Source organism: Drosophila obscura, unplaced genomic scaffold (assembly GCF_018151105.1).
Source record: "Drosophila obscura isolate BZ-5 IFL unplaced genomic scaffold, ASM1815110v1 contig_188, whole genome shotgun sequence".
NCBI classification, from domain to species: Eukaryota; Metazoa; Arthropoda; class Insecta; order Diptera; family Drosophilidae; genus Drosophila; species Drosophila obscura.
In genome coordinates this window covers 926,175-953,633 of record NW_024542776.1, presented here as the reverse complement: position 1 = coordinate 953,633, position 27,459 = coordinate 926,175, and the positions used below count along the sequence as shown (strand labels likewise).

The following is a 27,459-nucleotide window of genomic DNA, read 5'->3' as shown; positions in this document are numbered from 1 at the left end:
TCAAAACAAGTTAAGGGGGATATTGTACTTGTGGTAAAAGTGGATGTGTGTAACGCACAGAAGGAAACGTGTCCGACCCCATAAAGTATATATATTGTTGATCAGCATCAATAGCCGAGTCGATATAGCCATGTCCGTCTGTCCGTCTTGATGAGAGCCTAGATCTCAGAGACTATAAGAGTTAAAGCAAACAAATTTTGTTTCCAGACTCATGTGATATCCACTGTAACAAATGTATTTCAAAATTTCGCCCCGCCCCTTTCCGCCGCCACCAAGAACGAAAATCTGTGGCAGGCACAATTTTAAAGATCATAATTATAGCCAGAATGAACAAATTAATTTTCAGTTCCTTCCCCCGCCTCCTACAGCAAGAGACCCATTACTCATTCTCTTTCTCGCTCGCCTTGTTATGTACGCGAGCGCCGCTAGCGGAGAAGATGTAGAATCTAAATGGTACATACATATATAATCTACATGTTAGATGTAGAATATACATTGTAAATGTATATGTTGATAACAGATGTAGCACAAAAATGTAAAATGTAAAATTTTTTAAAATTCTAAATATCATAAGCTTAAAAATTTATATACTGACTGAGCACGGGTATAAGTAGAGTCTCGTCCCCAGAAGCGACTCACACGTTCCTTTTCGTTTTGTTTGTTTTTGAGCATCAGTTCGAAAATTTATTGTAAAATTTTGCTATTTTCAACATAGGTATATAGTAATGGGGAGATAAAAATGAATAGTGCACGGCTGGGCAGATTTGGTTTAATCTTTTATTCAGTTGTTCTTGTTTGCCAGGAGAATTTTTATGCGAAAGAAAAACCATCGATCGCGAAAAAATTGATTTTTAAAACTGCTTGGCTGATTTGGCTCAAATCATGTTCAGTTGTTCGTATTTGCGAAGAGAGTGTTTTTACAAAAGAAAATTGTGTAAAAACCAACCTTCGATCGCGAAAAAGTGATTTTGTATTTTATAGTTGAGTTCTAAACTTGAGATATTATTCATGAGGACGGCTGGGCATGTTTTTTTGTTCGACTGATGCCCTTGGACGAATATACACAATTCATTCACGCAAAGACGAATGCTTCTATCTTCGGTTGCTTTTGGTAAACATTAGAGGATCTACATCCTTCGCTTCCTTGCGTACTGTAGATGGTGTGCTGTGCGCCACTTTTAGGGATGCTTGCCAACGTTTGAACTTGCTCGAAAACGATACACATTGGGAGTCAAGGAACGCAGATGCAACTGTTTCTGCGCCAGCGAATCAAATTCGTACATTGTTTGCGATGTAAGCGTTAAAATGGGGCGAGACAACGTTTGCCGGGTCCGCTTTGGTATAAAAAAAAACTGAAATTTTCTGAAAAAATAACCATGTACGACTGCCAATTAGTTTTTACTTGTTAAAGGCCTGTCTCCAGCACCGCGGAAAATTGCGGCAAGGAATTTGCTAGTTATTCTGTGAGGGTGTGGAACATAGGGTTGATGAATCAGCTGTGTTTTGTAAACAGAGGCAACTGTAAAATTCTGGTAAAATAAAAAAAGGAAAAAAGAAAAAAATTCACTCTGATGATGAAGTGATTGTGTTGGTGGCGGCATATATTGTTGCAAAACAAAAAAGAATAATTTTCATCTCTCTTTTTGGTTTTGCGGACAGTTTTTGCCTACATCTTGCACCATTTACTTCAGGAAGAATTGTAAAGTATATATTCGTGAGGGTATCAGCTGTTCTCTCAGTCCACACACGGTCCCGATAGGCAACTATCGGCTTCCGCTCGTGTTGCTGGATACACACCAGGAATACGTTAACGAAACATTCCTGTCACAGTTTTTTATATATTGAGTTTGATAGGAATTTTTCGATTCCGCAGTGATGGATACAATGCTTAATTCTTTAAAATTTGCGGCCTTTGAACGATTTTTTTTTTTCTTTTGACTATGGGCTCAAATTCTGCTTAACTTGGCCAAAAGCGAATATTTTGACTTCGATGCGCGTGTGTCAAACGTTAACCGATTTCAAGCAACCGTACAAGCACAAACGATGCACGTCCACGGACGTCCTGTAATGGTCTTATTCCCGAAGAAATTGAAAGAACTCACGATGTGGTGTTGGCAGACCGGAGATTGAATTTGCAAGATATTCTTAAAACCATAGGCAACCACATGGTTAAGAGGTTTCAATTGTGAAGTATTAGTTTAGTATGAGAAAGCTTTCCGCAAAATGGGTGCCGCGTTTGCTCACAATCGACTACAACACATCAGAGACCAAAGCAGTCAAAACAGTAGGTTCCTCAGGGTGATTCTAGGCAAAATAAGGTCAAAGTGGGTTTTTTAGCCAATAGAGTCATGGCGAACGTTTTTTGGAATGCTGCGTTATTAACCACATTGATTACCTTCAGAATGAATAAAACAGACAATGACGAATATTTTGCCAACTTTTTGGATCGCTTTAATGAGGATTTGAAAAAGCAACGACAGGATTTGGCCAAGAAAAACAAAGTTTCCACCAGAACAATGCAAGGGGGCGCAGACATGTGCTGTTTCCATTGCGAAAATCCATTATTTAGGCTACGAATTGCTCCCTCACCCACAATATCTCCGCATTTAGTCCCTAGTGACTATTTCTTGTTTGCTTATCATAAGCAAATATCAGTTTCCTAATTTTCGTCGTGGATTTGGAAGGCAAGCATGATTCGAAGAAATATTAATCCGATACAAGCCACGCGTACTCGAACCACGTTTTTGAAATCTTAACATAAAAAAAGGTGGATGTATGCATATGAGCCGAAAGGAAAGCTATCGAGGCAAAGGGTTTATTTATAAAAAGTTGTCATGTTTCCACTGTTCTATTAGACAAACGTAGAACGATGAACGTGGTACATGGTTATGGCTCGCCAGAAGTCGACCTTAAAGGCCTTGCTTTATGGATAGTAGCTTCTAAATGCCAAAGTGTGGCAAAACGTTAACACTACGTATTCATCTTTGTGGAGAATATTTTCAAAACCAATTAAAACATTATAAATGATATGTTGCTGTAAGATGCAACCTACTTACATTTGTATGCATAGGCATTCGAATTAAAAATGCTCAAAATGAATTGAGTGAATTCAAATGATACGCCAGTATGTGGTAGGTGCTCAGGGGATCACTGGACAGGTGCCCTCAATTGCAATGCCAACACAGTTGACGACCTCTGCTGTTTGAACTATGGAGGAAAGCATGCAGAATACGACAGATCATGTAAAATCTACGTAATGATGCTAAGAAATCGCCAATCGACCGTGTATATTGCACCGCAGAGCCAAGGAAACACACAACAAAAGGGCTAACCAGTCCCAGCAATCATGGCACCAAGAAGGCCAACAGAACGCATCATACCTCCTCAGGACTTCAATAGCTCTTTTCCGGTACTCCAAGCCAACCGCAGAAAGCCCACCTCTCACGACCAAGACCAATGCCCTCCCCCTGGTCGCTACCTGGATGCAGGGACCATTACTGTTATCCTGCAGGGACTACAAAAATCCGTGGCAGATCTCACAGTAGCAGTTGCAGGGATCCTGCAAAGCTTGGACCCGCTGCGAAGCACAAAAGCACCTCTCCCCTTACACACATCCAGAGATTCATAATGATGTCGGACCTACTGATCGGACTCTAGAACGCTCGCAGCATTGCTCACAACTCCAATGAACTGGCGCTATTCGTGCGTGCTCACAATTTTGACGTGATGCTAGTCACAGAGACTCAGCTGATAGAGGGAAGGCATTACACGATGGATGGCTACGATGTATACAGAGCGGATCCCCCGAGCAACAGGGCCAGAGGAGGAGCTGCCGTCCTCATAAAGAGTGGAATAACGCACTACCACCTGCACGCGGTAAGATTGGGCAGATCCAGCTAGCAGCGGTCATGGTGGACACCCAACGCGGAGAAATACTGATCGCAGCCGCCTACCTAGCACCATCGACCCCTTGGACCAGTGCGTATTCATCATTGGGGGCGACTTCAATGCTAAGCACAGAATCTGGGGCAGCTACAGAGGAGACCGCAGAGGAGCGGCACTACACGACGACCAAGTACTAGCGACGGGTAGCCCCACCTTTTACCCAAGTTGTCGCCGTTCCACGCCCTCATGCCTGGCCTTTTTGTCTACAAGTCGATCCCCAGCAACCTGCTCTTAGTCCGTGAGGAGCACGAGCTAAGCTCTGACCACTTACCACTAACCGCGAAACTAACGGCTACACTCCAGATGATCCCTGCCAAGACGAGGATACTCAGGACTGGAACAAACACAGCCCTGTTCAGCGAAATTCTGGAAGGCTTCCTGGACCTAAACACGGAGCTGAGGACCATCGAGGAAGTGGAAGGGGTCATTGATTCAGTTGTGGCCAAGGTCTGCGAGACTGCTGCAGCTGCTGCCCCACAAGGTCACCAAGTCACTCAACCATCGCGTAGTGGAAGTCACAGATGCCTGACGGCGAGTGAAGTAGAAGGACTACTGCTTGTAAAAAAAAGGCTTCGGAAAGAATTCCTTCGCACCAATGACCGCCAGGTGGATAGACTCTTCAGGAGAGTAGCCAACGGGCTGAGGAAAAAGCTGGCCAAGCTAAAGTCATAAGCACCGACAAACTACTATCTGAGACGACTGCAGACGTGCACTCGAACTACACCCTATGGAAGCTCACGAGCCGGTACAAACGGCAATCCGCCCCTAACTTCCCAGTAAGGAAGGCAGATAGCTCATGGGCGAGGTTAGCAGCGGACCGGATGGAAGCCTTTGCAGATGAGCTGGAGCGCAGATTAAGACCATTCAGGACGGCCTCAGCGAGAAGAGCAAGCCTACTTGCTGCTAAGCTGGATGAAATGCACCAAATGGAGCTCCCGGTGGCCCCAATCACGCTCCAGGAACTAAAGACGGATATACGCTTGCTCAAAGATAAAAAGGCTCTACGAAAGGACAATTTAGATAACAGAATGGCAAAAGTGCTGCCACTCAGAGCGCTTGTGTACCTGTTACAAATACTGAATGCAACGCTGAGGTGGGGACACTTCCCCAAAGCATGGAAAACCGCGCAGGTTGTCATGCTGCATACACCTGGCAAATCCCCGGAGGCTGCTCCCCACTTTTGGGAAGATCCTGGAGCGCTGCATTCCTCGCAGATTTTTTGACAGCCTATCCGTAAATCGAGCTATCCCTAATCACCAATTTGGGTTTAGGCTGAGGCATGGTTCTCCGGAGCCGCTGCATAGGGTGGTGGAGCATATCCTGGATGGCTTCCACAAGAAGCAGTACATCGTAGCAGCGTACCTGGACATCCAGCAAGCATTCAACAGAGTTTGGCACGACGGATTATTGCGAAAATAAAACCCCTGATAAGCCCCCAGCTGATCCTGATTATTGGAAGCTTGGAAGGACAGAATGTTCCAAGTCGCACAGAGCGGAGCAATTGCCACAATTGAAGGTGATTGAAGCCGGAGTCCCGCAAGGTAACGTGCTAGGGCCAACGCTGTACAGCCTTTTCACGTACGATATGCCTAAAGATAGCTTTGACAATACGCCCCAGCCAATCGATGTGACACATTTGCCGACGACACGGCATAAGGTTAAAAGGTTTGAGAACTGGGCATGTAGTAGGTGGAATATCAGTGTTAACCCTTAGAAGTGTGTAGTATTGACACACACGCTTAAGAAAGGAACGTGGGTTCTTTCTTCATGTCGAGCTGTTGGAGCAGCGGAAGGAACATAGGTACCTGGGAATCACGCTGGACACCCGCCTGACCTTTGCCAGTCACACAAGGATAGTCAGAAACGCCTTGGAAAGCAAGGCTATAAAACTCTACTGGCTTCTGAAGCCTAACAACAAGCTCAGCCTGGCACACAAGATCCGCATGTATAAGGTAATCCTGGCGACTGCATGTACGTATGGCATCCAGGTTTATAGTATCGCAGCGAAAACGAACCTTGGCAGGATCAAGGTGTTTCAGAACAAGACCCTTCGAAGGATCTGTGGTGCTGAATGGTATGTCCGTAATAGAGACATCGCCAAAGACTTTGGAGTTTCCTCAATCGGTGACATTATTAACGCGCAAGCCACAAGATACCTGACCTAACGAAGTAAATAGAAATTGTCCTTGACCATTAACAAAAGTTGCTAATCAACAGTAACAGTACGTTAAGTAGTTGTTCTTTATTGTCTGGGATAATTGTTTACGTAGAAAAAAAAACAAACAAAAAAATTAAAAATGCTACGCCGATAGAGTTTGGGTAAATGAGTGCGCTCACGAAAACTCGCAAGCAATATCTATATTTAAACGAAGAAGTACGAATAAAATTAATAAAAGTGAGAGGTTTTTACCGAATCCATTCAGAGTAAAAAAAAAAAAAAGACAAGAAATGTTGTGAGTTACTGCAGTGTCTGCTACTATACATTTATACCCGTACTCAGACATGATTTATGTGGAACTTTTAGCTAGATTAGATTAGAGCTAGAAAAAAGATTGTAGATTAGACTTTTTTTTGTTTTTTCAAGTGGACACCCCCCAATTCTGTTCTTTGTTATTCAATAAAATTATACAATATTTTTCACGTTTTTAGTTTAATGTTTGGGAGTTGCTACCACGAAAAGAAAATACAAATGTTTGGGTAAATATACATTAAAAAAAAATCGAATTCGTCTGTTTTTTCAAATAATATTGAGAGCTAGAAACTAGGTCATATTGATAAGGTATTTTTATACCCGTACTCAAAAAAGAGTTAAGGGGTATATTAGATTTGTGGTAAAAGTGGATGTGTGTAACGCAGAGAAGGAAACGTTTCCGACCCCATAAAGTATATATATTCTTGATCAGCATCAATAGCCGAGTCGATATAGCCATGTCTGTCTGTCCGTCCGTCCGTCCGTCTGTCCGTCCATCCGTCCGTCTGTCCGTCCATCCGTCCGTCTTGTTGAGCGCCTGGATCTCAGAGGCTATACGAGTTAGGGTAACCAAATTTGGTTTCCAGACTCATGTGATATCACACTGCTACAAGTGTATTTCAAAATTTCGCCCCGCCTCCTTCCGCCCCCACAAAGGACGAAAATCTGTGGCAGGCACAATTTTAAAGATACGATAAAACTAGAAACGCAGTATCGTAGAGAATGGCCATATCTACCAGATTGCCGAATCTGAATAAGATCGGATCATAATTATAGCCAGAATGAAGAAATTCATTTTCAGTTGCTTTCCCTGCCCCCTCCAGCCAACGACAACGCAACTCATTTTCCTTCTCGCTCGCACACTCTGCCGCGTTCAGTGCGCGAGCAACCCCTAGCGGAGGAGATGTAGAATCTAAATGGTACATGTAGAATATACATGTTAGATGTAGAATATATGTACATAATATATGTAGATGTAGATAACAGATGTAGCAAAAAATGTAAAATGTAAAATTTTTTTTTTTTAATTCTAAAAATCTTGTGCTCAAAAATGTATATGCTGACTGAGTACGGGTATAAGTAGAGTCGCGTCCCCAGAAGCGACTCACACGTGCCTTCTCGTTTTTTAAGTTACTGTTAAAAAATTAACGATTGGTGAAAATCAAGAAATTCATCTGAGGTTGATATATTTTGTTAACTAGTTCGCAAAAACTTTTGCAGGTTTTTACTGCCAAAAACTGATTAATGAGGAAATGAATGGTATCAATATACATATATGCAATAGATTTCACCAATTATCCAACTCATTCAGCAAAAATTTTTTTTTTTAATTTTCTTTATTAAATTTGTTTGTAAAATTCGCAACCTGTTAAAAAATATATAAAAAAAATAAATAAAAACATGTAAATTATTGTTAAATCCAAGGTAACAAAACTAGGGGGTATCCCGTTTGAATTTCGAAAAAAAATTTGGCCCAGGCTAATGTAGATTTTACATCTCCTCCACCAGAAGGAGCACACTTCTCGAGGCAGAGTGTGTGAGCGAGAGAGAGAATGAGCTAGCGCTGGAAAGGGGTGGGATATCAACTGAAAATAAATTTCTTCATTTTGGCTATAATAATGATCCGATTTTATCCAGATACGGCAATCTGATAGATATGGTTATTCTCTTATTCCGATTTCTCTTATCTTCAAAATTGTGGGTGTCACAGATTTTAATATTTTTTTGGAGGCGGTGCGAAATTTTGAAATACACTTGTAACAGTGTGATATAACATGAGTCTGGAAACAAAATTTGGTTTCTCTAGTTCTTATAGTCTCTTAGAACTAGGTGCTAGGACGGCTACTGATACTGATCAAGAATATACATACTTGATGGGGTCGGAAATGTTTCTTTCTGTGCGTTACACACATCCACTTTGACTTCGAGTAAGGGTATACAAATTTGTGGTAAAACATGGACAGTAAAGTCTGGGGATGTGCCGTTTTTATACCCGGTAGCCCCTGAAAGGTTCATGACCGGCGTAGTTTTACCTATGTAAGGGTAAGCGGATAGGTCGGAAAATACGGGTACGTCTGGAAGGAATTAAAAAAACCTGTCTAGAAAAAAAATTTGGTTGCTGTAGTTCTTATATGTATATACACTACTGGTCAAAATAATAAGTAAAACTTTTTTAAAAAACAGCAAGAAAAAATTCACTTAACTTTAAGATTACTAACCTACAGTAGAATATAAAAAATTTAACATACGCAATTTTCGCTTCAAATGAAGGGTTTCTCATCAATTTTTTCTTATTATTAGTAATCCTTCGATATTATCTGATATAACCACCCTTATTTTCTTTAGCTTTGGCGATTATTTTTGGCATACCAGCAATAATTTTGCGCCAAGTCTACTGGAATCTTATACCAAGTTTTTGGGACAAATTCTCACAGTTCTTCGGAGTTTCGAAATGTATTTGTGCCAACGCGACGTTTTAAGTCTCCCCATAGGTTGTATATTGGGTTTTAGTCAGAAGATTGACTTGGCCAATTCAAAACGTTTACCTTGCCCTCCGTAAACCAAGCCTTGACCAGCCTTGCGGTGTGTTTTTAGTCGTTGTCCTGTTGAAAGACCCACCTCAAGGACATGTTTTCCTTAGCATATGGTTGCATCATGTTAGTCAATATGTTTTTATACCTGAATTTGGTCATAGGATCATTTTTACGATGTATTGGTTCAACGCCATGCAAAAAAAAAAACAGCCCGAGACCATAAGGCAACCGCCTCGGTGGTTAAACATTTTTTTTTGTACTGGACGTCGAATTATTTGCCTTTGGGGCGTCGTACACATCTCCTGTAGTCATTACCAAAAATATTTGGTTTTGTTTAGTCGCTCTATAATATATTATTTCATTTTTCAGACCCATCTGGCTCAGAGCATGCAAAATTTGTTTCGCCAAATTTTTGCCTCATCTCCAAATTTGTTTTCTCGGAGTAAATTTCGGGCTATACATTCTGATAATTCTGAATATTGACGCCTACGAGGAACGGCCTGAGATGATATTTCATTGCCAATTTGAGCGGAAATGGCTTTGTAGGACTTGAACGCATAATTTTGTATAAGACTGGCGATGCGGGTGTCCTTAAATTTAAGGCATTCTGATCCAAATATACCGAGCGTCAAAGACTTTTCGCAGTTTCCCGAAGACTTTTCCCTTATTTTTTAAGATTCAAGACAATCATCACTTCCTCAGCAGAACAATGCTTTTTTGGCCCATATAGTGAAATTTTTTTAACTCTCATGTACTTTAATATGCAAGAAGTCAATAAAAACCAACAATCCTTTGACCAAATCCCAAATAAATCCTTAAAAATTCATAAATACCTCCAGTGTACTTATTATTTTGCCCACATTAAATATGCACAGCCAGCGCAAATTTAAGCTTAGAATTAACTTAAGGGTGCTCACAACTTTCATTTTTGATTAAAATGTTTGGCAAAACTGTAATCTTTAAAAATATAAACAGTTGGCAGTCATAAATTCAAAAACATTCGAGATATTTCATAAAAACTCAGCACGATGCCTCTGTACTTATTATTTTGACCAGTAGTGTATCTATATATATAGGTAGATAGATAGATACTGTCCGTGTTGATGAGCTCCTCGTTCTCAGAGACTATAAGAACTAGAGAAACCTAATTTTGTTTATATGTATATACAGTAGGCTGGGCCAAAATTTGACCAACAATTTTTTTTCTGTTTTTTCAAGTGGACACCCCCCAATTCTATTCATTGTTATTCAATAAAATTATAAAATTTTTTTCAAATTTTTAGTTTAATGTTTGGGCGTTGCTGCCACGAAGAGAAAATAAAAATTTTTGGCTAAATATACATAAAAAAATAAAAAATTTAATTCGTGTTTTTTCAAATAATATTGAAACTTAGAAACCAGTTCATATTGATAATAAGGTATTTTTTTTTTTAGTTACTGTTAAAAAATTAACGATTGGTGAAAATCAAGAAGTTCAGCTGAGTTTGATATATTTAGTTAACTAGTTCGCAAAATCTTGTGCAGGTTTTTTACTGCCAATAACTGATTAATGACGATATAATTGTTATCAAAATATATTAAATAGATTTCACCAATTATCCAACTCATTCAGCAACTGGGCACTACTTTCAAAACTCTTTTTGAGATAGACTTTTTGAGACTAGATCTTATACGGAAAGCCTGGAATTAAAGAATTAGAAACTCGAAGAAACTCCGTTACATTTGAATTCCATCCTCTTGTTTTTCATGACTTTAGATATCTGTTATGATGATATCTGTCATGATATCTTTTGTTCAATGAAATAGAAGCGCTGGGTTAAATTAATTTAAAAAAATGAGAAAAACAAAACAAAATAATTTAAATAAGTCACCACCCATAAGCTCAATTTGGATATCGAATAAGTTGATGAAAGAAATTTTTGGACATAGCGGTACTTTTGATTTTGAAGCGTTGAAGAAATCATTGCTCGGTCCAGAAGAGACCTAAGAGTTAGACTAAAAACTTAAGGCAGGAGGTATAATGGGATTGAAAACTAAGTTGTATGCACTATAACTTTAACCCAATTAACTATAAAAAGTAGACTGAAAATCGATTTTGTATATAAAAACTCGCTCTGCCAGTGATGTGACAGTTCGTAGACGGTTGATTAAACATTATTTGAATGCAAGAAGTCCCCCCCACAACTGTATATAGGTAGATACCTATTGAGAGTCCGCATTTCCTAGAAGTAGCTTGTGTAAAAACATCACATCATTGCATATTCTGCAATGATGCAGTGAGGTTAGGCCAAAAAGTTTTAGCCTAGATCGGTGTGCTGGTAAGAGTATGCCAGAGTTCCAGTTCAGATCACTAAGAGCGAAGATTAAAAATTGCTTTTGAACAGATTTAATCAGAATTTATTGTTCTTTGTGTTTTTTTACGGCAGAACTTTTTTTAAATAACTAAAAGAAAGGTATTTTTTGTATGTTATTTTCGGATGTAGCACTTCTCTTTTTCATATAACTTAAGTATCTTACATCTGGTTGCAATCAGCTATAATTTTGACCTGAACAATTTGCAGCTTCAGCGTACGGTCTGGGAAATATTAAGCTTTCAAACGCAAAATTGATGATTTTAGTGCAGAATTTTTTTTTCATAAAGTCGAAAAAAAGTTATATCCTATGTACTTATATTTTTTGTATTAAGTTGCATCAATTAGGCGTCATTTAAAGTATTGTTCATAAAAGAATTTTTTGACATTTTTAAAGTTTTTGCAACTTTGGCGAGATGTAGCAGCTTAAATAAGAAGAGTATACACATTGTTTCCGAGTCGTCTTTTTAACGTAAATTATCGGTTTAAACCTGCAAAAATCAATCAAAAATAGGAAAAAAAATGCAAACGACAACTCAAACTACATTTAACTACAAATAATAGCCAAAACCAAAGGATACAAAAAAACAAAAACAGAATAATGCTGGAACCGCGAGTGAGCGACTCTCCGACGCCCTTTCGTCACAGGTGCTGGAGCTGCTAAAGGTTCGCTTCCAGGAGCAGACGGACCAAATTGCGTCCCACGTCCGAGAAGCAGAGCAGCGCATCCTCAACAGCCTTATCGAGCGCTTGGACTCGATCGCTGGTGAGGTGAAGCAGATGGGTGCCCGAGTTATAAACTTTGAGCAGGAGGTCGATCTTCGATCTCAGAGAGACCAACTGGGTGAACGGGTCGAGATGCTGGACGATCTTTAACAAGCTCTTTTTTAATCTCCAGCTGACCCCACCACCAAGAATCCGGGATCTCGTTATATTAATAAAATTAGAAAACGTCCGAGAGAAGATCAATCTTCTCAGGATAATTGGGTCATACCGGCGTGAGAGCAAGAGACAACTGAGCTTGCAATCGTAGGTTTTGACTCTGAAGCTGCAATTTATGTTAACGAGCAGATTTTAAGAGAGCATTACCTCATATACAAAGAGGCCATGAGAATGAAGAAGCACCGAATTCTCTCCGCAGTCTTCACGTGGCGCGGCCTTGTGCACGTGCGCTGTTATGGGAGAGAGGGCGTTCAATGCATTGAACGCTTGGAGGAGCTTTTGCTACTAGCTCCAGCTGGCGTACCCGCCGAGCCTCTCTATGTTTCATCCACTGCCTCTCCCACTGGAACTTTGGCTGGATCAAACGACGCAGCAGGCGTCTTAAATAATTTTCACTCTTAATCAATTACTCTTAGATTTAATAGTTACATATAGTTTGATAGTTTATACCATTCATTTATTATAACATAGTTCACATAAATTTAATATATTGTTCATCAGATATTGAGATTGCGCCCCTTATAATTTCTCATTTAAAAAATGACTGGTGATATAGGTGGTTCCAAACCCGGTTGCATTCTTAAAATAATTAGCAAACACCGAAATGGTCTCAAAGTTGTCCACATAAATGCACAAAGTTTGCTAAGGAAAATTGATGAGTTTAGATTACTTTTGTGTGTCCGAAAGATTTTTTTCATCAATGACCCTAATAAGACCTACTCTATGATCAGGAATCAGTACCAGCTATTTCTAAACATGACCATATTTTTATGACATATGACTTGACTTTAGATTACAAAACTGATTACTTTACGAATAGAGACTATAAGAATATTGACCTTAATGAACTAGAACTAGAATATATTGCATAGTACTGGTCTTCCAATTATAAATCTCCTCATGTTGATTACTCTCTTAATTGTCAATTGAGTGTTTTAAAAAACAATATTGAGTACCTGTTTAATAAGTTTGTTCCCCTAAAAACCAAAGTAGCCAAGCTAAGACCAATCTAATGCATCAGAGAGATAATGCTTTTCTTAAATGAAAGTGTTATAAAACATATGCATTCCGTTTAACATACAAACGATTAAGAGCAATGGTTACCAAGGGTACACGATCTACTTAGTGTGACTTCTATTAATCTAAATTTCAGAACTGTTCCACTATTAAGCAAAGGTGGACTGAAATGAACAATTTGGGAATAGGGAAATGTAAACAGAAGACAGATCACGATGTCAATGTCAAAGGTGTACCTGAAGCGACAAGCAATATGTACCTGAATTCAACCCCACTCTGTGATAATAGTTTTTTTAGCTTTGTGAGTGTCAATCAATGTTATGTCCTTGCATGTTTACTTAAAAGTGAAGTCCAATGCTGGAGTCTTAGATAACATTAGTCCAAAATTCTTAAAAATGTTACTTTCCAAGATTTTGTCCCACGTCACGTATATCTTAAAAACGCCATTACTACGTCCTCCTTTCCGACTGTATGGAAAAAGGAAAAAATTTTACCAATCCCAAAACATAACAATGACTACAGACCCATTTCAATACTTCCATTTCTCTCAAAAGTTCTTGAAAATCTTATGTCTTCACAGATTGAAAACTTTCTGACTAAAAACTCGCTGATTAGCCAAAAGTAGTCGGGGTTTCGGAAAAAACCGAAGTTGTATAAGTGCCATAACGGATATTGTGGAAGATATACGACAACAACTTGACAAAAACTGGGTTACTTTCTTAACACTTCTTGACCATAGTAAGGCATTTGACTCCGTAAACCATAACATACTCTGCACAAAATTGATGAACCTATTCAATTTTTCAGACACCGCAGTCAACTTTGTTAAGTCCTATCTTACAAATCGATTGCAGGCAGTAGTCTCAGGTACGAATGTTTCCAGTTTTATGAAGCTTACGCGGGGAGTCCCTCAGGGATCTGTGTTAGGCCCTTTATTATTTACAATATATGTTAATGATCTACCTACTGTTTTGTCCGAATGTGAAGTACCATATGCTGATGACGTCCAAATTTATGTTAGCAGTCGCGTTAACGATATAAATGTATGTGTCAGTACGTGTAACAAAATGCTTTCCACAATAGAGAAATGGGCAAAAGAGAATGGCTTGGAAATAAATCCTATAAAATCAAAATATTAATACCAGCAATCTGGAAAAAAAATGTCTGTCTGTCTGTCCGTCTGTCTATCTGTCTGTCCGTCTTGTTGAGCGCCTAGATCTCAGAGACTATAAGAGCTAGGGCAAACAAATTTGGTTTCCAGGCTCATGTGATATCACACTGTTACAAGTGTATTTCAAAATTTCGCCCGCCCCTTTGCGCCCCACAAAGGACGAAAATCTGTGGCAGGCACATTTTTAAACCTTTTGGAAGGTTGCGGGCCCAACTGGTATTTTTTGTAAATTTTTTTCATTTTTAGGTTTGGTTAACGAATTTTAGCTCCAAAGTCTCTTCATAGATTTTAATGAGCGATACCTTAAACGACGCCAAATTAATGCACCTATACACATAAAAAATAGAGGACACAGGATATAATTTTTTTTCGACTTTTCCTGATTTTTTAAAGTCAAAATTTCGTAAAAAATACCGAACAAAAATCATCATTTTTGCATTTCAATGCAATTTTCAAATTTTTAGTTTAATGTTTGGGCGTTGCTGCCACGAAGAGAAAATAAAAATTTTTGGCTAAATATACATAAAAAAATAAAAAATTTAATTCGTGTTTTTTCAAATAATATTGAAACTTAGAAACCAGTTCATATTGATAATAAGGTATTTTTTTTTTAGTTACTGTTACAAAATTAACGATTGGTGAAAATCAAGAAGTTCAGCTGAGTTTGATATATTTAGTTAACTAGTTCGCAAAATCTTGTGCAGGTTTTTTACTGCCAATAACTGATTAATGACGATATAATTGTTATCAAAATATATTAAATAGATTTCACCAATTATCCAACTCATTCAGCAACTGGGCACTACTTTCAAAACTCTTTTTGAGATAAACTTTTTGAGACTAGATCTTTCAAATTGAACATGCGATACTTTTACGGAAAGCCTGGAATTAAAGCATTAGAAACTCGAAGAAACTCCGTTACATTTGAATTCCATCCTCTTGTTTTTCATGACTTTAGATATCTGTTATGATGATATCTGTCATGATATCTTTTTGTTCAATGAAATAGTAGCGCTGGGTTAAATTGATTTAAAAAAATGAGAAAAACAAAACAAAATAATTTAAATAAGTCACCACCCATAAGCTCAATTTGGATATCGAATAAGTTGATGAAAGAAATTTTTGGACATAGCGGTACTTTTGATTTTGAAGCGTTGAAGAAATCATTGCTCGGTCCAGAAGAGACCTAAGAGTTAGACTAAAAACTTAAGGCAGGAGGTATAATGGGATTGAAAACTAAGTTGTATGCACTATAACTTTAACCCAATTAACTATAAAAAGTAGACTGAAAATCGATTTTGTATATAAAAACTCGCTCTGCCAGTGATGTGACAGTTCGTAGACGGTTGATTAAACATTATTTGAATGCAAGAAGTCCCCCCCACAACTGTATATAGGTAGATACCTATTGAGAGTCCGCATTTCCTAGAAGTAGCTTGTGTAAAAACATCACATCATTGCATATTCTGCAATGATGCAGTGAGGTTAGGCCAAAAAGTTTTAGCCTAGATCGGTGTGCTGGTAAGAGTATGCCAGAGTTCCAGTTCAGATCACTAAGAGCGAAGATTAAAAATTGCTTTTGAACAGATTTAATCAGAATTTATTGTTCTTTGTGTTTTTTTACGGCAGAACTTTTTTTAAATAACTAAAAAAAAGGTATTTTTTGTATGTTATTTTCGGATGTAGCACTTCTCTTTTTCATATAACTTAAGTATCTTACATCTGGTTGCAATCAGCTATAATTTTGACCTGAATAATTTGCATCTTCAGCGTACGGTCTGGGAAATATTAAGCTTTCAAACGCAAAATTGATGATTTTAGTGCAGAATTTTTTTTTCATTTTTTTTCAATTAGGCGTCATTTAAAGTATTGTTCATAAAAGAATTATTTGACATTTTTAAAGTTTTTGCAACTTTGGCGAGATGTAGCAGCTTAAATAAGAAGAGTATACACCTTGTTTCCGAGTCGCTCCGTCTTTTTAACGTAAATTATCGGCTTAAACCTGCAAAAATCAAACAAAACACTGTCAAATCACTGCACACACATCTAAACACTGTAACAAAGCATAAGTGAGAAGTCGCCGAAAAACATGCTCAAAGAACAAGTGAAAACACAAAACAAAAACAATGTCATCCTATACTGCACCGCCAACAAAGCGCACTCGGAATAATGCTGGAACCGTGAGTGAGCTCCGACGCCCTTTTCGTCACAGGTGCTGGAGCTGCTAAAAGTTCGCTTCCAGGAGCAGACGGACCAAATTGCGTCCCACGTCCGAGAAGCAGAGCAGCGCATCCTCAACAGCCTTATCGAGCGCTTGGACTCGATCGCTGGTGAGGTGAAGCAGATGGGTGCCCGAGTTATAAACTTTGAGCAGGAGGTCGATCTTCGATCTCAGAGAGACCAACTGGGTGAACGGGTCGAGATGCTGGACGATCTTTAACAAGCTCTTTTTTAATCTCCAGCTGACCCCACCACCAAGAATCCGGGATCTCGTTATATTAATAAAATTAGAAAACGTCCGAGAGAAGATCAATCTTCTCAGGATAATTGGGTCATACCGGCGTGAGAGCAAGAGACAACTGAGCTTGCAATCGTAGGTTTTGACTCTGAAGCTGCAATTTATGTTAACGAGCAGATTTTAAGAGAGCATTACCTCATATACAAAGAGGCCATGAGAATGAAGAAGCACCGAATTCTCTCCGCAGTCTTCACGTGGCGCGGCCTTGTGCACGTGCGCTGTTATGGGAGAGAGGGCGTTCAATGCATTGAACGCTTGGAGGAGCTTTTGCTACTAGCTCCAGCTGGCGTACCCGCCGAGCCTCTCTATGTTTCATCCACTGCCTCTCCCACTGGAACTTTGGCTGGATCAAACGACGCAGCAGGCGTCTTAAATAATTTTCACTCTTAATCAATTACTCTTAGATTTAATAGTTACATATAGTTTGATAGTTTATACCATTCATTTATTATAACATAGTTCACATAAATTTAATATATTGTTCATCAGATATTGAGATTGCGCCCCTTATAATTTCTCATTTAAAAAATGACTGGTGATATAGGTGGTTCCAAACCCGGTTGCATTCTTAAAATAATTAGCAAACACCGAAATGGTCTCAAAGTTGTCCACATAAATGCACAAAGTTTGCTAAGGAAAATTGATGAGTTTAGATTACTTTTTGTGTGTCCGAAAGATTTTTTTCATCAATGACCCTAATAAGACCTACTCTATGATCAGGAATCAGTACCAGCTATTTCTAAACATGACCATATTTTTATGACATATGACTTGACTTTAGATTACAAAACTGATTACTTTACGAATAGAGACTATAAGAATATTGACCTTAATGAACTAGAACTAGAATATATTGCATAGTACTGGTCTTCCAATTATAAATCTCCTCATGTTGATTACTCTCTTAATTGTCAATTGAGTGTTTTAAAAAACAATATTGAGTACCTGTTTAATAAGTTTGTTCCCCTAAAAACCAAAGTAGCCAAGCTAAGACCAATCTAATGCATCAGAGAGATAATGCTTTTCTTAAATGAAAGTGTTATAAAACATATGCATTCCGTTTAACATACAAACGATTAAGAGCAATGGTTACCAAGGGTACACGATCTACTTAGTGTGACTTCTATTAATCTAAATTTCAGAACTGTTCCACTATTAAGCAAAGGTGGACTGAAATGAACAATTTGGGAATAGGGAAATGTAAACAGAAGACAGATCACGATGTCAATGTCAAAGGTGTACCTGAAGCGACAAGCAATATGTACCTGAATTCAACCCCACTCTGTGATAATAGTTTTTTTAGCTTTGTGAGTGTCAATCAATGTTATGTCCTTGCATGTTTACTTAAAAGTGAAGTCCAATGCTGGAGTCTTAGATAACATTAGTCCAAAATTCTTAAAAATGTTACTTTCCAAGATTTTGTCCCACGTCACGTATATCTTAAAAACGCCATTACTACGTCCTCCTTTCCGACTGTATGGAAAAAGGAAAAAATTTTACCAATCCCAAAACATAACAATGACTACAGACCCATTTCAATACTTCCATTTCTCTCAAAAGTTCTTGAAAATCTTATGTCTTCACAGATTGAAAACTTTCTGACTAAAAACTCGCTGATTAGCCAAAAGTAGTCGGGGTTTCGGAAAAAACGAAGTTGTATAAGTGCCATAACGGATATTGTGGAAGATATACGACAACAACTTGACAAAAACTGGGTTACTTTCTTAACACTTCTTGACCATAGTAAGGCATTTGACTCCGTAAACCATAACATACTCTGCACAAAATTGATGAACCTATTCAATTTTTCAGACACCGCAGTCAACTTTGTTAAGTCCTATCTTACAAATCGATTGCAGGCAGTAGTCTCAGGTACGAATGTTTCCAGTTTTATGAAGCTTACGCGGGGAGTCCCTCAGGGATCTGTGTTAGGCCCTTTATTATTTACAATATATGTTAATGATCTACCTACTGTTTTGTCCGAATGTGAAGTACCATATGCTGACGACGTCCAAATTTATGTTAGCAGTCGCGTTAACGATATAAATGTATGTGTCAGTACGTGTAACAAAATGCTTTCCACAATAGAGAAATGGGCAAAAGAGAATGGCTTGGAAATAAATCCTATAAAATCAAAATGTTTGGTTTGTATATTAATACCAGCAATCTGGAAAAAAAATGTCTGTCTGTCTGTCCGTCTGTCTATCTGTCTGTCCGTCTTGTTGAGCGCCTAGATCTCAGAGACTATAAGAGCTAGGGCAAACAAATTTGGTTTCCAGGCTCATGTGATATCACACTGTTACAAGTGTATTTCAAAATTTCGCCCGCCCCTTTGCGCCCCACAAAGGACGAAAATCTGTGGCAGGCACATTTTTAAACCTTTTGGAAGGTTGCGGGCCCAACTGGTATTTTTTGTAAATTTTTTTCATTTTTAGGTTTGGTTAACGAATTTTAGCTCCAAAGTCTCTTCATAGATTTTAATGAGCGATACCTTAAACGACGCCAAATTAATGCACCTATACACATAAAAAATAGAGGACACAGGATATAATTTTTTTTCGACTTTTCCTGATTTTTTAAAGTCAAAATTTCGTAAAAAATACCGAACAAAAATCATCATTTTTGCATTTCAATGCAATTTTCAAATTTTTAGTTTAATGTTTGGGCGTTGCTGCCACGAAGAGAAAATAAAAATTTTTGGCTAAATATACATAAAAAAATAAAAAATTTAATTCGTGTTTTTTCAAATAATATTGAAACTTAGAAACCAGTTCATATTGATAATAAGGTATTTTTTTTTTAGTTACTGTTACAAAATTAACGATTGGTGAAAATCAAGAAGTTCAGCTGAGTTTGATATATTTAGTTAACTAGTTCGCAAAATCTTGTGCAGGTTTTTTACTGCCAATAACTGATTAATGACGATATAATTGTTATCAAAATATATTAAATAGATTTCACCAATTATCCAACTCATTCAGCAACTGGGCACTACTTTCAAAACTCTTTTTGAGATAAACTTTTTGAGACTAGATCTTTCAAATTGAACATGCGATACTTTTACGGAAAGCCTGGAATTAAAGCATTAGAAACTCGAAGAAACTCCGTTACATTTGAATTCCATCCTCTTGTTTTTCATGACTTTAGATATCTGTTATGATGATATCTGTCATGATATCTTTTGTTCAATGAAATAGTAGCGCTGGGTTAAATTAATTTAAAAAAATGAGAAAAACAAAACAAAATAATTTAAATAAGTCACCACCCATAAGCTCAATTTGGATATCGAATAAGTTGATGAAAGAAATTTTTGGACATAGCGGTACTTTTGATTTTGAAGCGTTGAAGAAATCATTGCTCGGTCCAGAAGAGACCTAAGAGTTAGACTAAAAACTTAAGGCAGGAGGTATAATGGGATTGAAAACTAAGTTGTATGCACTATAACTTTAACCCAATTAACTATAAAAAGTAGACTGAAAATCGATCACAAACATCACATCATTGCATATTCTGCAATGATGCAGTGAGGTTAGGCCAAAAAGTTTTAGCCTAGATCGGTGTGCTGGTAAGGTATGCCAGAGTTCCAGTTCAGATCACTAAGAGCGAAGATTAAAAATTGCTTTTGAACAGATTTAATCAGAATTTATTGTTCTTTGTGTTTTTTTACGGCAGAACTTTTTTTAAATAACTAAAAAAAAGGTATTTTTTGTATGTTATTTTCGGATGTAGCACTTCTCTTTTTCATATAACTTAAGTATCTTACATCTGGTTGCAATCAGCTATAATTTTGACCTGAATAATTTGCATCTTCAGCGTACGGTCTGGGAAATATTAAGCTTTCAAACGCAAAATTGATGATTTTAGTGCAGAATTTTTTTTTCATTTTTTTTCAATTAGGCGTCATTTAAAGTATTGTTCATAAAAGAATTATTTGACATTTTTAAAGTTTTTGCAACTTTGGCGAGATGTAGCAGCTTAAATAAGAAGAGTATACACCTTGTTTCCGAGTCGCTCCGTCTTTTTAACGTAAATTATCGGCTTAAACCTGCAAAAATCAATCAAAAATAGGAAAAAAATGCAAACGACAACTCAAACTACATTTAACTACAAATAATAGCCAAAACCAAAGGATAAAAAAAAAAACAAAAACAAAACACTGTCAAATCACTGCACACACATCTAAACACTGTAACAAAGCATAAGTGAGCAGTCGCCGAAAAACATGCTCAAAGAACAAGTGAAAACACAAAACAAAAACAATGTCATCCTATACTGCACCGCCAACAAAGCGCACTCGGAATAATGCTGGAACCGTGAGTGAGCTCCGACGCCCTTTCGTCACAGGTGCTGGAGCTGCTAAAAGTTCGCTTCCAGGAGCAGACGGACCAAATTGCGTCCCACGTCCGAGAAGCAGAGCAGCGCATCCTCAACAGCCTTATCGAGCGCTTGGACTCGATCGCTGGTGAGGTGAAGCAGATGGGTGCCCGAGTTATAAACTTTGAGCAGGAGGTCGATCTTCGATCTCAGAGAGACCAACTGGGTGAACGGGTCGAGATGCTGGACGATCTTTAACAAGCTCTTTTTTAATCTCCAGCTGACCCCACCACCAAGAATCCGGGATCTCGTTATATTAATAAAATTAGAAAGCGTCCGAGAGAAGATCAATCTTGTCAGGATAATTGGGTCATACCGGCGTGAGAGCAAGAGACAACTGAGCTTGCAATCGTAGGTTTTGACTCTGAAGCTGCAATTTATGTTAACGAGCAGATTTTAAGAGAGCATTACCTCATATACAAAGAGGCCATGAGAATGAAGAAGCACCGAATTCTCTCCGCAGTCTTCACGCGGCGCGGCCTTGTGCACGTGCGCTGTTATGGGAGAGAGGGCGTTCAATGCATTGAACGCTTGGAGGAGCTTTTGCTACTAGCTCCAGCTGGCGTACCCGCCGAGCCTCTCTATGTTTCATCCACTGCCTCTCCCACTGGAACTTTGGCTGGATCAAACGACGCAGTAGGCGTCTTAAATAATTTTCACTCTTAATCAATTACTCTTAGATTTAATAGTTACATATAGTTTGATAGTTTATACCATTCATTTATTATAACATAGTTCACATAAATTTAATATATTGTTCATCAGATATTGAGATTGCGCCCCTTATAATTTCTCATTTAAAAAATGACTGGTGATATAGGTGGTTCCAAACCCGGTTGCATTCTTAAAATAATTAGCAAACACCGAAATGGTCTCAAAGTTGTCCACATAAATGCACAAAGTTTGCTAAGGAAAATTGATGAGTTTAGATTACTTTTTGTGTGTCCGAAAGATTTTTTTCATCAATGACCCTAATAAGACCTACTCTATGATCAGGAATCAGTACCAGCTATTTCTAAACATGACCATATTTTTATGACATATGACTTGACTTTAGATTACAAAACTGATTACTTTACGAATAGAGACTATAAGAATATTGACCTTAATGAACTAGAACTAGAATATATTGCATAGTACTGGTCTTCCAATTATAAATCTCCTCATGTTGATTACTCTCTTAATTGTCAATTGAGTGTTTTAAAAAACAATATTGAGTACCTGTTTAATAAGTTTGTTCCCCTAAAAACCAAAGTAGCCAAGCTAAGACCAATCTAATGCATCAGAGAGATAATGCTTTTCTTAAATGAAAGTGTTATAAAACATATGCATTCCGTTTAACATACAAACGATTAAGAGCAATGGTTACCAAGGGTACACGATCTACTTAGTGTGACTTCTATTAATCTAAATTTCAGAACTGTTCCACTATTAAGCAAAGGTGGACTGAAATGAACAATTTGGGAATAGGGAAATGTAAACAGAAGACAGATCACGATGTCAATGTCAAAGGTGTACCTGAAGCGACAAGCAATATGTACCTGAATTCAACCCCACTCTGTGATAATAGTTTTTTTAGCTTTGTGAGTGTCAATCAATGTGATGTCCTTGCATGTATACTTAAAAGTGAAGTCCAATGCTGGAGTCTTAGATAACATTAGTCCAAAATTCTTAAAAATGTTACTTTCCAAGATTTTGTCCCACGTCACGTATATCTTAAAAACGCCATTACTACGTCCTCCTTTCCGACTGTATGGAAAAAGGAAAAAATTTTACCAATCCCAAAACATAACAATGACTACAGACCCATTTCAATACTTCCATTTCTCTCAAAAGTTCTTGAAAATCTTATGTCTTCACAGATTGAAAACTTTCTGACTCAAAACTCGCTGATTAGCCAAAAGTAGTCGGGGTTTCGGAAAAAACGAAGTTGTATAAATGCCATAACGGATATTGTGGAAGATATACGACAACAACTTGACAAAAACTGGGTTACTTTCTTAACACTTCTTGACCATAGTAAGGCATTTGACTCCGTAAACCATAACATACTCTGCACAAAATTGATGAACCTATTCAATTTTTCAGACACCGCAGTCAACTTTGTTAAGTCCTATCTTACAAATCGATTGCAGGCAGTAGTCTCAGGTACGAATGTTTCCAGTTTTATGAAGCTTACGCGGGGAGTCCCTCAGGGATCTGTGTTAGGCCCTTTATTATTTACAATATATGTTAATGATCTACCTACTGTTTTGTCCGAATGTGAAGTACCATATGCTGACGACGTCCAAATTTATGTTAGCAGTCGCGTTAACGATATAAATGTATGTGTCAGTACGTGTAACAAAATGCTTTCCACAATAGAGAAATGGGCAAAAGAGAATGGCTTGGAAATAAATCCTATAAAATCAAAATATTAATACCAGCAATCTGGAAAAAAAATGTCTGTCTGTCTGTCCGTCTGTCTATCTGTCTGTCCGTCTTGTTGAGCGCCTAGATCTCAGAGACTATAAGAGCTAGGGCAAACAAATTTGGTTTCCAGGCTCATGTGATATCACACTGTTACAAGTGTATTTCAAAATTTCGCCCGCCCCTTTGCGCCCCACAAAGGACGAAAATCTGTGGCAGGCACATTTTTAAACCTTTTGGAAGGTTGCGGGCCCAACTGGTATTTTTTGTAAATTTTTTTCATTTTTAGGTTTGGTTAACGAATTTTAGCTCCAAAGTCTCTTCATAGATTTTAATGAGCGATACCTTAAACGACGCCAAATTAATGCACCTATACACATAAAAAATAGAGGACACAGGATATAATTTTTTTTCGACTTTTCCTGATTTTTTAAAGTCAAAATTTCGTAAAAAATACCGAACAAAAATCATCATTTTTGCATTTCAATGCAATTTTCAAATTTTTAGTTTAATGTTTGGCGCTTGCTGCCACGAAGAGAAAATAAAAATTTTTGGCTAAATATACATAAAAAAATAAAAAATTTAATTCGTGTTTTTTCAAATAATATTGAAACTTAGAAACCAGTTCATATTGATAATAAGGTATTTTTTTTTTAGTTACTGTTACAAAATTAACGATTGGTGAAAATCAAGAAGTTCAGCTGAGTTTGATATATTTAGTTAACTAGTTCGCAAAATCTTGTGCAGGTTTTTTACTGCCAATAACTGATTAATGACGATATAATTGTTATCAAAATATATTAAATAGATTTCACCAATTATCCAACTCATTCAGCAACTGGGCACTACTTTCAAAACTCTTTTTGAGATAAACTTTTTGAGACTAGATCTTTCAAATTGAACATGCGATACTTTTACGGAAAGCCTGGAATTAAAGCATTAGAAACTCGAAGAAACTCCGTTACATTTGAATTCCATCCTCTTGTTTTTCATGACTTTAGATATCTGTTATGATGATATCTTTTGTTCAATGAAATAGTAGCGCTGGGTTAAATTAATTTAAAAAAATGAGAAAAACAAAACAAAATAATTTAAATAAGTCACCACCCATAAGCTCAATTTGGATGTCGAATAAGTTGATGAAAGAAATTTTTGGACATAGCGGTACTTTTGATTTTGAAGCGTTGAAGAAATCATTGCTCGGTCCAGAAGAGACCTAAGAGTTAGACTAAAAACTTAAGGCAGGAGGTATAATGGGATTGAAAACTAAGTTGTATGCACTATAACTTTAACCCAATTAACTATAAAAAGTAGACTGAAAATCGATCACAAACATCACATCATTGCATATTCTGCAATGATGCAGTGAGGTTAGGCCAAAAAGTTTTAGCCTAGATCGGTGTGCTGGTAAGAGTATGCCAGAGTTCCAGTTCAGATCACTAAGAGCGAAGATTAAAAATTGCTTTTGAACAGATTTAATCAGAATTTATTGTTCTTTGTGTTTTTTTACGGCAGAACTTTTTTTAAATAACTAAAAAAAAGGTATTTTTTGTATGTTATTTTCGGATGTAGCACTTCTCTTTTTCATATAACTTAAGTATCTTACATCTGGTTGCAATCAGCTATAATTTTGACCTGAACAATTTGCAGCTTCAGCGTACGGTCTGGGAAATATTAAGCTTTCAAACGCAAAATTGATGATTTTAGTGCAGAATTTTTTTTTCATAAAGTCGAAAAAAAGTTATATCCTATGTACTTATATTTTTTGTATTAAGTTGCATCAATTAGGCGTCATTTAAAGTATTGTTCATAAAAGAATTATTTGACATTTTTAAAGTTTTTGCAACTTTGGCGAGATGTAGCAGCTTAAATAAGAAGAGTATACACCTTGTTTCCGAGTCGCTCCGTCTTTTTAACGTAAATTATCGGCTTAAACCTGCAAAAATCAATCAAAAATAGGAAAAAAATGCAAACGACAACTCAAACTACATTTAACTACAAATAATAGCCAAAACCAAAGGATAAAAAAAAAACAAAAACAAAACACTGTCAAATCACTGCACACACATCTAAACACTGTAACAAAGCATAAGTGAGCAGTCGCCGAAAAACATGCTCAAAGAACAAGTGAAAACACAAAACAAAAACAATGTCATCCTATACTGCACCGCCAACAAAGCGCACTCGGAATAATGCTGGAACCGTGAGTGAGCTCCGACGCCCTTTCGTCACAGGTGCTGGAGCTGCTAAAAGTTCGCTTCCAGGAGCAGACGGACCAAATTGCGTCCCACGTCCGAGAAGCAGAGCAGCGCATCCTCAACAGCCTTATCGAGCGCTTGGACTCGATCGCTGGTGAGGTGAAGCAGATGGGTGCCCGAGTTATAAACTTTGAGCAGGAGGTCGATCTTCGATCTCAGAGAGACCAACTGGGTGAACGGGTCGAGATGCTGGACGATCTTTAACAAGCTCTTTTTTAATCTCCAGCTGACCCCACCACCAAGAATCCGGGATCTCGTTATATTAATAAAATTAGAAAGCGTCCGAGAGAAGATCAATCTTGTCAGGATAATTGGGTCATACCGGCGTGAGAGCAAGAGACAACTGAGCTTGCAATCGTAGGTTTTGACTCTGAAGCTGCAATTTATGTTAACGAGCAGATTTTAAGAGAGCATTACCTCATATAAAAAGAGGCCATGAGAATGAAGAAGCACCGAATTCTCTCCGCAGTCTTCACGCGGCGCGGCCTTGTGCACGTGCGCTGTTATGGGAGAGAGGGCGTTCAATGCATTGAACGCTTGGAGGAGCTTTTGCTACTAGCTCCAGCTGGCGTACCCGCCGAGCCTCTCTATGTTTCATCCACTGCCTCTCCCACTGGAACTTTGGCTGGATCAAACGACGCAGTAGGCGTCTTAAATAATTTTCACTCTTAATCAATTACTCTTAGATTTAATAGTTACATATAGTTTGATAGTTTATATCATTCATTTATTATAACATAGTTCACATAAATTTAATATATTGTTCATCAGATATTGAGATTGCGCCCCTTATAATTTCTCATTTAAAAAATGACTGGTGATATAGGTGGTTCCAAACCCGGTTGCATTCTTAAAATAATTAGCAAACACATAAATGCACAAAGTTTGCTAAGGAAAATTGATGAGTTTAGATTACTTTTTGTGTGTCCGAAAGATTTTTTTCATCAATGACCCTAATAAGACCTACTCTATGATCAGGAATCAGTACCAGCTATTTCTAAACATGACCATATTTTTATGACATATGACTTGACTTTAGATTACAAAACTGATTACTTTACGAATAGAGACTATAAGAATATTGACCTTAATGAACTAGAACTAGAATATATTGCATAGTACTGGTCTTCCAATTATAAATCTCCTCATGTTGATTACTCTCTTAATTGTCAATTGAGTGTTTTAAAAAACAATATTGAGTACCTGTTTAATAAGTTTGTTCCCCTAAAAACCAAAGTAGCCAAGCTAAGACCAATCTAATGCATCAGAGAGATAATGCTTTTCTTAAATGAAAGTGTTATAAAACATATGCATTCCGTTTAACATACAAACGATTAAGAGCAATGGTTACCAAGGGTACACGATCTACTTAGTGTGACTTCTATTAATCTAAATTTCAGAACTGTTCCACTATTAAGCAAAGGTGGACTGAAATGAACAATTTGGGAATAGGGAAATGTAAACAGAAGA

General features: G+C 37.6%; 1 protein-coding gene across 6 annotated transcripts in view; it reads left to right on the top strand.

Moving 5' to 3' along the window:
• The window catches only part of LOC111080911 (gamma-tubulin complex component 2 homolog), a 34,754-nt gene that overhangs the window by 3,384 nt on the left and 3,911 nt on the right, over window positions 1–27,459 (top strand). Inside the window, exon 7 of one of the 6 annotated variants that reach the window (XM_041593439.1) lies at window positions 6,595–6,642. The exons of 2 other annotated variants lie outside the window; for them this stretch is intronic. In XM_041593439.1, coding sequence (XP_041449373.1) covers window positions 6,595–6,642 — 48 coding nt within the window. Of the gene's footprint in view, window positions 1–6,594; window positions 6,643–9,318; window positions 9,448–13,839; window positions 13,912–23,184; window positions 23,245–27,459 lie in introns of those variants that run through there. 3 more of the 6 variants (XM_041593442.1, XM_041593443.1, XM_041593441.1) reach the window with 3 other exon arrangements.